This window comes from Rhineura floridana, chromosome 16 (genome assembly GCF_030035675.1).
Source record: "Rhineura floridana isolate rRhiFlo1 chromosome 16, rRhiFlo1.hap2, whole genome shotgun sequence".
In the NCBI taxonomy this organism is placed as follows: domain Eukaryota; kingdom Metazoa; phylum Chordata; class Lepidosauria; order Squamata; family Rhineuridae; genus Rhineura; species Rhineura floridana.
This window is the reverse complement of record NC_084495.1, coordinates 37,856,263-37,872,039: the sequence shown is the minus strand read 5'-3', so window position 1 is coordinate 37,872,039 and position 15,777 is coordinate 37,856,263. Positions and strand designations below refer to the sequence as shown.

The following is a 15,777-nucleotide window of genomic DNA, read 5'->3' as shown; positions in this document are numbered from 1 at the left end:
AAGTCAGCACTCAGCTGCCTTGGGTGGGTATACCTGTGCATGCAGAACCAGTCCCCGTGCACAGGACATCACACGCATCGACTCTCACACAAGCTCCCAGATTCAACCCAGGGACCAGCAGGGTTTATCCTGGAGTGCAGGGAAATCTTGCTACACTATGCTGACTGTTGTTGGCCACTTCCCCAGCTCAACATGTGAGGCCCGCCCTTCTGCAGAGAATTTCCTGTTTACTTACAAGACTTGCCACACTTCCTCTCCTGGGTTAATCATCAGCTTTTGGGGAGGGAATGTCCACAGGAGAGTTACTCTGGGCCTCTGCACTTATGAGGGCTTCTCTGAAGAACCTGGAAAAACTAGGGAGAAGCTGCCCAGGTATGTGAAAAATAAGGTGCAGAGTTTTGGAATAAGCCACATTGATTTAAAAGAAGGGGCACCTGGTGTCCTGAAGGGCCACACACCTGGGGAAGAGGCCTGCGCTAGCCTGGATCCCAAGACGAAGAAAGGGCTTCCACTTCTCAAGGTGATTAATGCAATCTAGTAACTACAGACCTAGGGAATTATAGGTAGACATGGAAAACAATGCAGACATTGCTGGACTCTCACCCACTCTTGGGGTGCCACAGCAGGCGATCAGGAGGCATCTGGCTGGCCACAAGAGCCTCACTGGTGGAAACACAGCGTATCATTTCTGCACATTTTCTCTGATGAGGGGAGCCCACCTAAGCTGAAGATCTCCACATATTAAGGCATGGATGGAGGACTGGACATGTGGGCTAACAGCTGCTGTTGCCAGGAGAGATCTTCATATGCCTTAAGTGGGATCCTGAATGCATTTCCACCAGCCTCTTCTGTGCAAGAGATCAAGCAATCACTCCTCCATCACCCACGAGTCTTGTTCCAGACATGGAGAAGCCCATCTTTGTAGATTCAGTATGTACAGGGCTGTACAGGAGTATCCACCTTTCTTACATGTTGATTCCTTGCTGCACCCAGATGGCTTTTTTAAAAAATAAGCCAACGGCAAGTGACTTTCATAGCTGGCACCACAGAAAATCAGCCCCATGGCTTGTGCTCATCCAGTCTTCATTGTTTAACTAACCCAAGTGTGCCCAGGATCAAGCACTGGGCCTCCCAGACAGTCACACACACTCCCTTTTAACCTCTCTGAAAATAAAATGTGAATGAGAAGCCTGCAGCCAAGTAATTGGCCAGCACATTCAAAATCAGTACAGAAAATGCAGCCCTACAAGGCCAGGACACCCCCCTGCAATTCTTAGAGGGACAAGAGCCCTCTTAGGGCCTAGACCAGGTGACCCTATATGCTCCCTAGGCCATGGGTGTCAGGCTCTCCCCTTCCCTCACTCCACTGACCTGCTCTGCCCCTCACCTTTCTCTGCCTCTCGCCCCTCAGCCCTAATCACCCACATTACAGAGCCCCAGTGGCTTTTCTTTTCCTTAAGGAATACTAGCTCTGGGAGAGTTGGAGGGTGCTGGTTGTAGAAGTCCCCACGCGGGCACGTTCATCCCGCCCCTTCTCTCCTGCTGTCTGGATGCTCGGTTAAGATGGCTCTTTCTCAGAGACAGCGTGGGGGGGAGGCTTTCTGGTTACTTTTGTCCTTGCTGGCTTGTTGTTTAACTGTTTGTTTGATTAATTGCATTTCAATGCTGGTGTTTGATTTTAGATGTATTTGTTGGATTTTAAATTATTTGTAAACTGCCCTGTACACCCTTTGGATTAAAAGGTGGAGCAGAAACATTTTAATTATTAACCTGTTCCTCGCCTGCCATTTTTTCTGCTCCACATCATAGCCCACTTCCTTTGGTTTCTCCCACTCAGTTATCCATTCCTCAGCATCCCCCCTACCCACAGCACTCATCTCTCCATATGGCCAGTGTGAGAATTTAATCTCAGCCAAACTGAAAACTAAACTGAACTTCAAAAAGGATATTATAGAGTTGGAAAAGGTTCAGAAGAGGGCAACCAGAATGATCAAGGGGATGGAGCGACTCCCTTACAAGGAAAGGTTGCAGCATTTGGGGCTTTTTAGTTTAGAGAAAAGGCGGGTCAGAGGAGACATGATAGAAGTGTATAAAATTATGCATGGCATTGAGAAAGTGGATAGAGAAAAGTTCTTCTCCCTCTCTCATAATACTAGAACTCGTGGACATTCAAAGAAGCTGAATGTTGGAAGATTCAGGACAGACAAAAGGAAGTACTTCTTTACTCAGCGCATAGTTAAACTATGGAATTTGCTCCCACAAGATGCAGTAATGGCCACCAGCTTGGACGGCTTTAAAAGAAGATTAGACAAATTCATGGAGGACAGGGCTATCAATGGCTACTAGCCATGACGGCTGTGCTCTGCCACCCTAGTCAGAGGCAGCATGCTTCTGAAAACCAGTTGCCGGAAGCCTCAGGAGGGGAGTGTGTTCTTGCACTTGGGTCCTGCTTGCGGGCTTCCCCCAGGCACCTGGTTGGCCACTGTGAGAACAGGATGCTGGACTACATGGGCCACTGGCCTGATCCAGCAGGCTCTTCTTATGTTCTTATGTTCTTAACTGTAGACATTTTGTGACCAAGAGCTTTGCTCCCCGAGTAGTTGGACTATTTATGGACATTCCGTAAAGCATGCCATTTGCTGTCAGGGGTTTCATTACAAGCACAATACAAATTAGGTTACATTTCACATCCTCCTCACCCAAGGTCTTTTGGTCAGCTTTAGAGAGAGCCCTTTGGATATTCAGCACAGCAATGGTAGGAAATGCTAGCATGGCAAACGTTCCCCAAAAGCGCATCTGGTTCAACTTCTTTCTCACAAGGATGATCATGCTCTAGGCAGGAACGCCAGTGCCACAATATCTGGAACGGGGCAGGGTGGTGGGGACTTTCCTTCCACTCTCCTTGACCCATTAACAAGGAGACAAAAGAACCTCTGTTTTGTTCCTTTATTACACACAGTCCTCCGGGCCTGCTGAAGCATCAGCCAGCCAGGGCCCCAGGCCCACAAATACACACAGCGCAGGGCTATGCTTAGAAATCGGCTCTTTGAAGAAGCTGCTGCTGAAGTCGGAACATCTGCTTCCTTATTTCCCTCCCACTGCTTAAGCAAGAAGCCAAGCTCTGGGGCACGTCAGAATGCTGCAATCAAAGCAAGCTTTTTAAGAAGCCCGGGGGTGTCCTGCACGACTTGCTGGCTTTTCCTTCCTATTCTAGAAAGACAATGACAGATTTGACACAAACATTTCAGAGGGATCCAACATTATTACATCTTCTGTCCAGGGCTCTCCGAGAGGCCTCTTTTCCCACCCTAGATACATATACAGAGTCTGTCTACGTGTGCACTGAGCCGTGAGCACACAGCAGCGCACACTCACAAACCCCTCTCGTTACTCATAACTGAAAGCAAAGACGGCATCTTAGGAGCCACGACGGGGGACCTACATCTCTTACTGACTAATCGCCATCCTGGTTACATGGCACCTCCCTGTTCAGAGGCAGTTATGCCACTGAATTCCAGCCAGAGAGCAGGACCAGGAGAAGGCCACTGCCGCTGTGCCCTGTGTGGGGCCTTCCCAAAACACATCTGGCAGGCCACTGTGCAAAGCAGGAGGCTGGCCGAGATGGACCTTTCTTCTGATCCAGCTGCAGGGAGAAGTCTGAAACAGGCAGAGGGAACCCCCAGATCATGGGCTAGTTTTTGCCTGCCAGCGGTTCCAATGTGGCCCATGAGGTCATTTGCCCCAAACCATGCCCACCTGTCAATCAGCCATCATCCCTTCTGATGTTGGCAGGAGGGCAGGGCTCGATTCTGTGTGGGCTGCAGCAGCTTGTTCCCAACACCAAACAGGTGCCTGTGGCAGGATTTAAGCCCCACTTGTCATCTGGGAGGGAGGAAGGAAAGCATTTTGCCAGCCCCTATGACTGATGTTTCCCAAAGTGCTGAGCAGAGGACCTTTATGGGGCTGTTCCCGTTGGGTGCTTGGGAACCCTGCGCAAGCCATTCTGACAAGTGGGCAAGTCAACCCACTGTCAAATTTGGCCTGCAAGGCCGGTCCTAGTAAGAATCTGGCCCATGGAGCCAAAAACATTCCCCTCCCCTGACCTAAAATGGGCTTGGATATGAGTGCTTGCCACAGCCCAGCGCATTTCTATGCTGGGCGACGCATGAGACAGACTAACCTGGTCCTCTCCCAGTCCTGCTTGCTCGCTTGCAGGCAATTTCTTCTCACCTCTGGCTACCAGGCAAAGAGCTTAAATACAAGGTTCACCTCAAAAAGGGAACGGCTTGCAATTTGGAGGGGACAAGCAGCAGGGAAGAGGCTCTTGACCTGCCCTCCACTTCTCCCCCGCCATTGCTTTTCCTTAGCTAGGCTTCCCAGATATGTGCTTGCCATGGGGGGGGGCTATGAGGGGAGTGAAGAGGCAAAGCGGCGAATAACAGAAGGGTTAGACACTACCCCCCAACCCGCCATTTCTCCCCCAACCTTTGCTCTCCATCAGCAAAGGGTCTTTCCCCATCATTTTGGGACCTTGTGCATGCCAAGCATGCGCTCTGCCACTGAGCGAAGGCACCTCCCCACTCCAGACGGGGGCCACACAGATCCTGGCCAGACACCTACCTCCTTCATCTGGGCAATGGAACAGCACGGAAGGTGGTGGTGTCTAGCAGGGGGAGGCAATGATTCAAGGTTCTCATGCTCACTCACTCACCTTTCAAAAGCCCCGGCAGTCTAAACATGAAGCTGCTTACAGAGGCCATTGTTAATGTGCCCGTGGCAGGGAGGATCCCATTGCCCTTTTTGCCAACCAGGGACCCTTCTGCCCAATGGCATTAGTGCACGTATAAGCAAATTGCCCCAGCACAGGCAGAGCAAAGAGCAGCTGGCAGCATGGAACAAGATCTCATTCCATCTATACTCTGTATATTGTTGGATTTGCTGGTTAATACTGGCAGATTACCCCCCCCCCGATACATAATCTCCCCCCTCCCCCCCCCCACATAATAGTGTCCAAGTCCACAATCCAGGGAAAGCTGCGTGCTACTGTCAGGAAGAAGGGTTGGCATTACTCAGGAACTGACAGAGGGAGGATCCGGAGAGGGTTCCGCTTGGAAAATGCAGGAGGACAGGAGGCTCACGTTCAAGAGTTTGATGGTTATCTATGTTCTAAAGAAAACTGGGGCATGGGGAGAGGATCCAGAGGAAAATTGGCTTTCGGTGCATTTTGGGTTTGGTTTGGTTTGGTGGTTTAAGCGTCACTCACGGTAGAAAACATATTCGGTGTAAGAGGTCCAGATCTTGTCGTCCGTCTGTTCGTGGGCAAAGGCGCAGGTCCCCGTGGAGTTGCAAGCCACCATGTGGAAGCCAGAGTCAGCCAGTTTGTCAAAGGCTTGCTCCAGGAAGGTGAATTTGAGGTAGTACCTGGAGGTGTAGCGCTCCGGAGGCCTGTCAGGGTCCCTGCTCTCGTTCAATGTCTCCCCAAAGACTTCCTTGGCCAGGGCGGTCTTGCCGCACACCATGATCCTCGCCACCCTGCGGAATTTGGCATCTGTTTGGCTGTCTCTGCCCAGGGTGTAGGAGCCTCGATAGCCAATGGTGATGAAGCCTGACCTCCGGATATCTTGCCCAGTGCAGCCACTGGCCACGGTTGGGATGGAACCTCCGGGAGTGCCTGCCAGGGCAGCGCTGGCGGCAGCCAGGTTGCGGGCAGTGTCCACGCTGGGAGACAACTCCTCAGGGTCACTCTGGCAGGGCTCATCCCCAATGGAGTTCTGCTTGCTGATCTTTGGCGCCAGGATCTTCACCAGCTCCAGGAGCTTGAAGTACTCCGCTTCTCGCTGCAAACGGCTCCACTCCGGGAAGTGCTCTGGAAGTACAAGCTGCTGGTCCCTCATGTAGTCTAAGATGTAGCGGAAGAGGAACCCATCCCGGTCCACAAAGAACCGGCCCTTGCTGTCCCGGGCTAAGGACTGGATGCTCTTCTGAGTGAACATCTCCCAGAGCAACGAGCCGGGGACACTGGTCAGGGTGTTGTGCCGGGTGATGTAGACCTGCCCGCCCACATTCAACTCTACGATCTCTGAGAAAACCACGTCTTCGCCAGGTTTGGCACAGCTTGCGTTCTCTGCCAAGGCCATCCTAAGTTCCCTTCTCCTACCCACCTGCAAAACAAACAGCCACAAAGGTGTTAGGATCATCGAACACAGCAACCCAGTCTCCGTCTCTGCACAGGGAACATTTTCCAGAAGCCCTGGCCTTCCAAGGCATGGCTACTCTACTGATTCAAACTAGTTTCACACCCGCTTAGTGCTTCTCAACTGAAAGTTTAGGGAGGGGATTTTCGGGAGAAGCCTCCACTTGTGCACCGGCTCATTCATTAATAGCATCCACATTTTTAAAAATGTCCTGTGCTTAATGGAGCTAAAATGTAAAGCAAAAGTTGGTGGAACCACAGGGCACTCTCCCCACATCCACACTGTGCTGATTTTTAAAAGTTTTTCTGACCACTTTCGGGCGGTTTTGCATGCCTGGACAACAGCCCTGCCAAACAAATTCAGGGTGCAGCCAAGCCCAGTCAAGCAGTCCAGAGTGGCCTACCCAGATCGGCCCCAGCGTGTCACAGCCGCTGAAGATGCTGCAGTCACTGAGCCAGGTGCTTTGCATTCTGGCTGACTCAAAAGAGAACTTGCAGCAACAAAACGACGGATGGTTGTAGACGGGTTCTGTCCAACGTAACCAGCTCCGCATCACTGATGGTCTGGGCTGCTGCAGCTGCCTTGGGGAGCGCTTTGTTCTTTCCCAACTCATTGCCCTTCCCTGTCCCTGCATGGGGACCTCCTTCCCTGTCTCACTCCCTTCCTGGATATTTTCCCTCCTTCTCCTGAGCCACCATCCAATTAGGACAGAATCCCAACCAAGCACTGACAGTGTTTCACTCAGTCTGTCGGCAGATCCGTTGAGTGCCATTTACATCCAATACAGACAAACGGACTTATTGCAGCAAATAAACAAGAGGCACCTGAATATTGTATTCCTCTCATGGAGCACCTTCCGCATTTGAGGCTGTGGGATTCTGATGCACAATGAAGTTAACTAAGCACCCTGTTCTTCGGCTTCACTGCGAAGGTGCGTGAGATGGAGGGGATGACTGCATGGCAAGGCAGCGACAAGCAGTTCGGGACAAAGGATGCTGCCTTAGCTAGCCTTTTCCAGCTCTTCCAGATTGAACCTGAAACCTTCTGCATGCAAAGCAGATGCTCTTCCCCTGAGCTACGGCCCTTCCCCAAAGGGATTTGCGGAAGCTGCTTTATGGCAAGGCAGTCCACTGGTCCATCTGGCTCAGTGCTGTCTGCGCTGACCGGCAGTAGCTCTCCAGGATTTCAGGCACTGAGTCCGATCCCAGCCCTACCTGGAGATGCCATTGAGGACTGAAACTGGGACCTTCTGTGTGCAAACCAGGCGCTCCACCCCTGAGCTATGGGCCCTGATCACTTATGGGGCTGTGGGTACTCTCCCTGCTATCATCTTGAGTGTAAGGCATCTAGTTCCTTGCCTGGGTAAATGCAAGTCACTGCAGCCGTTTTCTTCCTCAAAAGCATGCACATACCCACACAGGAATTTCCCAGCTGGCCCAGCAGAGCCAACAGACTAACCAAGAATTTGCTGCCATTCTGAGCCCATTCAAGAAAATGCTGTCAAGCGCAAATTCCATACTCTGGGCAAAAGCATCCCAGGCAGAATAATCTCAGTGGAGCCGACTGCACAGCTGTGGCCAGCCGGTGGGGGGAGGGGAGGGGGTGCTCGGCGAAGGGGCATGAGCTGTGGACATGCCTGCCTCCTGAGAGTTAGTTTTCATTTTTAGGACAGGCACAGGAAAGCTGCTTCATGAACCACAGAAATTGCTGTAAGTGACAATGGGGGAGCGGGGTTGGGGGGGAGGGGATTTCTTTTCTGCCAGCCCATGAAAAGCTAGGTATCAATCTTAGGCAAGTTATACAATGTATTGACTCCTGTGCCATTGTAAGGGCTTTGGAAAGTGGGACAAATGTTTAAGCAAAATAAACAAATACTTTGGATTGCTGCTAATAGGGCTGCAATTAAATGCCTCTGTTATGGTTTACTACAAAAAACTTTGCTCTACCCAAACAGCAGTTAAGAGACTTTTCACTCTGCCCGAAGGAAGAGTTCTGTGTGGCTGAAAAGCTTGCCTATTTTTTCAAAGGTTCTTTATTTATGAATCGCTTCCTGTGAAGCATTTCAAAGTGATTTCACAATAAAAACCTACATAAAGCAATTGCATGTATAAAAACCATTACATATATAAAAACAGTTACAACAATTACATAAATCAATCAATTTCAGATCCAATACAGATATCGACTGGCATGTGGTTGAGGGTGCTCCAATACAGAAATCATCTCATCTTTTGCATTCGCAAGACCTAGAAGAGCTGAATATAATACTGGTTGGCTACACAGGCCTTGGCTACCTAAAATTCCTTGCCACTAGCATTCACTGTGGGGGCCTCATCTGTAACAGCCAGGTCAGTGTACTTTTACCCAAAGGGTCCTTGCCATCCTCACTTCCACAGGGTGGAAGGGTCCTGCCCCCAAGAGAACTCTGGATTTGGATTCTATGAACAGCATCCTGCCCTGCCGCCAGGTGATGCAGCAAAGCACTTTTGAAACCCAGAGGCTAAACTTGGTGCAATGCATTGATGCACATGCCTGCCCCATACACACGTTAAACACGTTAAGTGGGGGCTGGCGGTGTCTGTGTACAGACTTGTATATCAAAAATAGCATGCAAGTAAGAGAAGCAGAATCTTCCCCACCCTCTGCACTCTTTTGCTACAAGTCATTTTCTCTCCAATTTATCTCATTTCTGGTGCTGGAATTAAACTGGGCAAAAAGTACTTCAAGCAAAGTAAGGCAGGAGTGTGTGTCTGCATGCATGTAGGTTTTGCACTCCTAACACACACATGCTCCTTCTCATGAAAGAGGGGAAACACACACACACACACACACACTTTCTATGCGATTGGGGCAGACCCATGAATGTCCCTATCTTGGCTCTGCAAAAAGTCACAAAAGCAGCTTCTAATGTGGCGTTGCAGAGGAAGCAGGGAGAGGACAGGGTCTTCAGATTAAATAACATTTCAACCCCACCCTCCCCGATGTTCCATGACCCCTTGGGTGTGCCTAACGCCGCTCTCTCCATCCTGGTCAGAGTCTCGGGCTTCATGAATAAATCTGGACATCTTCTGCCCAAGACCATGAATGAGACTGCGGCATATTGTTCAATAAGGGAAAACACATTTTTCAGAGTCCACATACACGCACAGGAAGTGGGAGAGGCTTCTCCAGGAATGTGAATTGCTTCCAGAAGTCACTCTCCCTCGGGGGATTCAGCTGTGGCCAGTCTGCTGGGGGAAAGGCCGTAGCAGACTTGCTTTGCATGCAAAAAGTCCCAGGCTCAGTTCCAATGGCGGCTCCAGGCAGACCTGGGAATGGTCTCTGCCTGGAAGCCTGGAGAGACTTGGCCAGTCGCTGCTGACAACCCTGAGCCGCATGGGCCAGGAGTCTGGCTAGGAATAAGCCCCTTCCTCCATTAGCCTGTTCCTGCCCGTTTCTGGGTCAACGGGTCTGTGGCATCAGACGCTGCTAGCCCTCGGCTGCAAAGCAGCTACCTCTACATCCGAGGAAGGAATTTGCTTTAGAAATGGCTTCTTTGCTTCCAGATGCTGTTAGGATCATAGAATAGTAGAGTTGGAAGGGGCCTATAAGGCCATCAAGTCCAACCCCCTGCTCAATGCAAGGACATCATGCTCTCCTCCTCCCTAATGCATTGCTTCTGGCCGTTTTGGGGCTCCCTCGATTGAAGGAGGGAAGAGCTATTCTCCAGTGGGGTGGGGTGTGGGCGCTCCTTTCCCAGAGATTTGACGGACAGAATCCAGGCAACTCGGGGGCACCCAAAGAGCTTGCCATCCAGACATCCCTGCAACCACACATGCCTTCCTCTGTCCAACTGCTGGGCAACACCTGGGTCATGCTCTGGGCTTCTATGGCTCCCTCCCTCTCCCCACATCAGGCATCTGGACACAGGCCCACAGGGAACCTGCCCAGCAGCTGGCAGTCAAGGACTGCTCACCAGAGTGGGCCTTGATGGGGGGGACGGACCAAGACCAGCTCTCCTGCGGCTTACGTGACAGCACATTGCAGACCACGCTGTGGCAAAACACCAGCCACGCTCCACCTTCATTTGCCCAGAGGCAGCTATGATGACATTAGCATATGCAAATCTGTGCCAGGGGCCTGTGCCCAGAGTATGTGCCCAGCAGTGCCTCTGCCAGTCACAGCCTCCTGGCACTACCAAGAGATGAAAAGGCCACGTGTACAGTTGTCACATGTGACCATCCAATTCTGTCCAGGTAGGGAGTTTTGTCCCGTGTGAAGCGCCCACCTGGGGACAGGCATCTAGTTCTGCACTCCCCCCCCCAGAACACGACTGCACGTCGGAAGGAGAGTCCACGTGACTTTCCCCTTTACGTGCACAGACTCCAGGAACAGGCAGGAGGATGCAGTGCGAGGTGTGTGTGTGTGCGCGGCTTTCTTTCCAGAGCGTGGCTGTTCTCTCTAGGAATCGCTTCCCCGGCCAGCATTTGTCCGGCCAAGGACTTGCGTGGGGCCGAGAACATCCCGGCACGTCTGTAGCCGAGGGAGGGACAGGCGGGGAATGGGGGCGTCCGGTCAGCGAGGGGCTCGTTCTCTTCTCGCTCCCCGCGCAACCCAGCCCATCTTGCGCCTCTCCAGCGTGAAAGACCCCGTGGCGAGGGGCGGGACAGGTTGGGGCTCCGGAGATTCCCTCGGGACCAATCGGGGCTCGCACAACCCCCTCCCCACTCCGAATCCCCTTCTTTCGGATCGGGTCCGGTGCGCGCATAACAGGCACCCACGCACCACGCACTGCGCCAAACGCCCGCCCCGCGTCCGCTCCCACCTGGCCGCCTGTTCCTCTCCAGAACGGGCGAGCGAGCCAAGAACCAGACACGCCGCAGCCCTGCAGCGGCGCCCGGGAAAAAGCCGCTGGCTCGGCCGCCTAGGAACCGCCGCCGCCGCTCGTGCCTCTTTCGCAGCCCGACGGGAGCAGCTTCTCCGGCGCGCTCGCGTCGCCCTCCGAGCCGGGCGCATCCAGGCGCCAGGCGCGGCCCGCCACTCCAAGTCACCGCCGTCACCCTCCCCCCAAGGGCCGCGTTCACACGGCCACGCGTCGCTCTCCTGGCCCCCCGCCCGGCCTGGCTCGCTTTTTATCCGCGGGAAGCCTCGGCAGGCCCGCCCCGCGCTCGCTGACGCCACCCTCGGCTCCCGCCTCCAGCAGCACCGCCTGGGCGAGAAGAGGACGGACGGGCGGGCGGAGGGCGGGCAGCAGCCGGCTCCGGCTTCTCCCGCGCTGGCTTGTGGGGACGGGAGAGGAGGTGTTTCCAGCGGGGAAGGAGCCGCTGCAGGGAGGGGGGCGCCTCCCGACCGGGTGGGTGCCTGGCCAGGGCGGGGTCAAGGGCCTGATGGGCCTCTGGGCTAGTTGGCTCCAGCGGGCGCGCCGGGTGAGGGATCACCCGACCCGACCCCAGTTCACACGTGGCTTTTGTCTGCACTTCTCTCAGCATAGCGTGCTCAGTGTTACAACCGCGCACTGCGCGCTTTCCTTGAAGCCAAACACACCGCGGCTCCCTGAAGCCCTCTGATGCCTCCAGTCCCGCGGCCGGCCTCGGTCGTCCTCGCCTTGAGCGTGGATCGTCTGCAGAGGGGGACCCTCCCGGCACCTCTGCATAGAAACGGCGCACAGCGAAGCGCGGAAGGCGGAGGGAAATCTCCTCCTGATGGAGAAACTGAGGCACGGGCTGAGAGCTTTGGCCAACTTGGAGGAAACAATTGATGTTTATTTCTCAAATGACCCCCAGCCCTATGCGGGGGAGGCCTGTACAAGGCGGCGCCCGGGGGCCTCTCGGTGAGCTCTGACTAGGCCTGGGGCAATCGGCTGTGACTGCTGCTTTTTTGTCCCCACTCTTCTCCCTCAGCTCCTCCTGTGCTGCCCTCGTGGATATCTTCGCTTTATGATCTCCTGTCACTGGGCAGCAAAAGCACCGGTTCCAAGTGAGTTGCTGCTTCCTGCAGCAAAAGTGCTGACCCAGGCCAAACACAGCTTAGAGGCTCAGCCACTGGGTGCCCCAAGGCCAAATTTGGGGCCCTGGTTGGCCCCATTCCGCCCCATAATTGCAAAGCAAGAGAGGAGAGATCTGGAGGGAGCAGCCCCTGTGGCAACCTGCAGGCCTATTTGGGTGGGTGGGTGAAGTTTGGGGCCTGGAGTCTTGCTCCTTTCCCAAAGTGGTGCTGATCCTAGAGAGGCCTCTGCCTTGATGCCATCATCATTTTCCTCCCACAGGTTTGGGGGTTCTGCTGCCTCCAGAGTTTTTGCTCTATGCATAGGCTTGTGTGGAGGCTCTTCCTTCATCCACCTCCATTTGTGGACAAAGCTGCAACTGGCTTGGGTGAGCAGTTCTCTTCTAAAGAGAGCCAGCGGTGTCCAGGCAATCCTGAGGCAGGTGGCCTTGCCAGGAGGACCAACCCTGGGCACCATCATTCATTCATTTATGGAGCTGGGCTGGGCTTCTCTGGCACCAGTCAGTGGCAGTCTTAGTGGTGCCATCAGCTCAGCCATCAGATGCTGGCAAACTAAACTCTCTGGCTCAGAATAGCAGGCCCTGACTGTCCCTTCAGCACCCTTGGGAGATGAAGGGTCCTTGCATGGAAAATGAGGTAGAGAAGAGCAGAGGTACTTAGAGGAGAGGTGGTGGGTTGTGGAAAGAGTGGGGTTAACCAAGGTTATGGCAGGATGCAATCTCCTGCCTAATTACTCTGGGAGTACAGCAGACATCTGTTCATATGGACAGGGCCTTGGGAGCTGGTGGGAAGTGCCTCAGATGTGAAACCAGTAGGAATGTCACCTGGTGTGGCTGTCAGTTGAGGTCTTTGGTAAGAGGCTGTTGTCACTGGTTATTGTTAAGCAATGGCCTATCTAGCCCAGCATCGTGATCTCACAGTGGCCAACCAGATGTCGCTTCTGAGAAGCCCTCAAGCAGGACCCGAGTGCAAGACCACGCTCCCCTCTTGCAGTTTCCAACAACTGGATGATGATGACTTCAATTTGTACTTTTCCAAAGCAGCTCACATCACAAGAACAGCAAGACACCAATAAAAATGTGTAGCAATACATCATTACCAGGGCCAGGGCAAGGCATGCCGGGGCCCTTGGGCACCAGCCTGCTCTGGCACTCACCTGTATGCCCCACCTGCCCTTCCCTTGAAGTGAATGCTGGCCATGCTGTGAGTCAGCTCAGGATTGCATAGAGATCTCCAGTGACTCTCCAAGGTTTCAGGAAGGGAACATTCCCAGCCTCATCTGAAGATGCCAAGGACTGAACCTTGGGACATTCTGCATGCACAGTAGTTGGTACACCCCTGAGCTGGAGCTCTTGTTGATTAGTTACAGGGTTGGAGTTGGTCCAGTCCCAGATCTGTTTAGCTGCAGCTGGAAAGAGTAGTGGACACGATGGATTTTTGACCTAATCCAGCAAGGCAGTTCTTGCGTTCTCATAAGAATGCTACAAACTGGGCTTATGATTTAAAGTTCTCCATGCTAGGTGAGTCCCCAGTACCTCTTCCTCTACCTGTTTTGTATTTCCAACAATATTTCTTGCTACACTCACAATCCATTGTTCTGTGATGCCACTAGCATATGTTTATCCAGAGCACCTATGTTTCCATTTTGTGATCATTGTTCCTCACTGTTGCAAGCAACATGAGTTGATCTGACCCAGCTTTGCCCACCTGGATACTCAGTGCAACACCAACACAGGCTGCAGGGATGGGTGTGTGTGGAGGAGTTGCTGTAGTGTACAGAACTTCCATCTTTGTCACCAGGAAACCACTCTGTCTTGGAGCTGGCTGTGAGGGCCTGCTGCCCCTGGTGTCGGGCCAAGGAGACAGTAAACTAGGGTTGCTGCTGGTGTTGCGTCCACCCTGCTGCCCAGCAGCTTCTCTGAACCAGCTGGCCCAGGCTGTCTTGGCTGTGGTATTGAAGGAGACCAGAACAATAATCCTGGGTAATTTCAATGTCCATACTGAGGCTGCCTTTAGTGTTCTGCTTCGGACTTCATGACCTTCATGGCGACTATGGAGATGTCTCAAATTGTCACCGGCACAACGCATAAGGCAGGGCACACCCTTGATTTGGTTTTTCCTCCAGGTGGAGGAAGGGGTGGACTGGAGATGGGAGGGGTGAATGTGACCCCATTGTCATGGCCAGACCACTTCCTGGTGAAGTTTGGACTTATGGCCCCAATTCTCCCCTGCAGGTGTGGTGGACACATTAGGATGGTCCACCCCTGGAGACTATTGGAATCCACTGGATTTCTGAATGCTCTGGGGAAGAATCCAGTAGATAGAGCAGGTGACTCTGTTGAAGCCCTTGTCACGTTGTGGAACAATGAGACGTGTCGGGCTCTTAACATGGTTGCCCCTGAGCACCCTCTCTGGTATTGTGAAGCCTGGTTTGCACCCTGGTACATCAGTGAGCTAAGGGCAATGAAACAGGCTGGATGATGGCTAGAGCACAAGTGGTGAAAGATGTGCTGTGGGGCTGATTTGGTATGAGTAAAACATCATAACCGTGCCTACTGTGTAGCGGTGAGGGTGGCTAAGAAGGCCCACTTCTCTGCCTCCATCGCACCCCCAAGTAGCCGACCGGTGGAGCTTTTCTGTATTGTCAGGGATCTGTTGACATCAGCTCCAGGAAACGAAGTCTTAGACCCTTTGGAGGTCCACTGTGAATTGTTTGCAAGGCACTTTGAGGGTAAAGTTGCTTGCCTCCATAGCAATCTTGATGCCCCATCCACATCCATTGTAGTCCCCAGTGAGGTGTCCAGTGCAATGTCTGCTGCAACTTCTTGGGATCGGTTTCAGTTGATGTGGCCTGATGACATGGACAAGGTGCTTGCGATGATGCGGCCAGCAACATGTCCTCTTGACCCTTGCCTTTCTTGGCTTATTAAAGTTTGCCAAGGGGGTTGACCGAATGGATTCAGAGTGTGGTCACTGTATCATTGTGGGAGGGCATGTTTCCAGCTGCCCTGAAAGAGACGGTGATCAGACCACAACTGAAAAAGCCCACTGTGGACCCATTAGTTTGTGACAACTACTGCCTGGTCGCATATACCCCCTTCTTAGGGAGGATTATTGAGAGGGTTGTGGTGCAGCAATTGCAAGTACTCCAGTCTCAGTTCAGGCCTGGCTATGGGACTGAATTGGCCTTGGTCACTCTAATGGATGACTTTTATCAGGAGGACAGTGGGAGTGCACCCCTGTTACTCGTACTTGATCTCTCAGCAGCTTTTGATACCATTGACCATGGTATCCTTCTAGGCCGACTTGGTGAGATGGGTATCGGATGCACTGTTTTACAGTGGTTCTGATCCTATCTCCAGGGTCATTTTCAGAGAATAGCATTGGGTGATTGTCTTTCGGCCCCCTGGCAGTTGTGCTGTGGGGTCCCCCATGCTGTTTAACATCTATATGAAGCCCTTGGGAGCAGTCATCAGGAGCTTTGGGGTGAGGTGTCAGCAGTATGCTGATGATACCCAGCGCCATTTCTCTGTAACACCTGAGTCGGGAGAAGCTGTGCAAGCCCTGGACCGCTGCCTGGACTTGACTGGATGAGGGCCAT

At 52.9% G+C, this 15,777-nt stretch overlaps 1 protein-coding gene across 1 annotated transcript; it reads right to left on the bottom strand.

Moving 5' to 3' along the window:
• Positions 1-4,988: 4,988 nt before the first annotated feature.
• On the bottom strand, positions 4,989-11,290 carry LOC133371362 (BTB/POZ domain-containing protein KCTD12-like). Its single transcript, XM_061598711.1, has 2 exons — positions 10,999-11,290; positions 4,989-6,161 (listed from the first exon to the last, which is right to left on the bottom strand). The coding sequence occupies exon 2, from the start codon at positions 6,135-6,137 to the stop codon at positions 5,256-5,258; it is 882 nt and encodes a 293-aa protein (XP_061454695.1). The 5' UTR covers positions 6,138-6,161; positions 10,999-11,290; the 3' UTR covers positions 4,989-5,255.
• Between the last annotated feature and the right edge of the window lie 4,487 nt (positions 11,291-15,777).

Excerpts from the sequence above, each read along its gene's own strand:
- LOC133371362 (XM_061598711.1), bottom strand. The coding sequence starts at position 6,137 with ATGGCCTTGGCAGAGAACGCAAGCTGTGCCAAACCTGGCGAAGACGTG.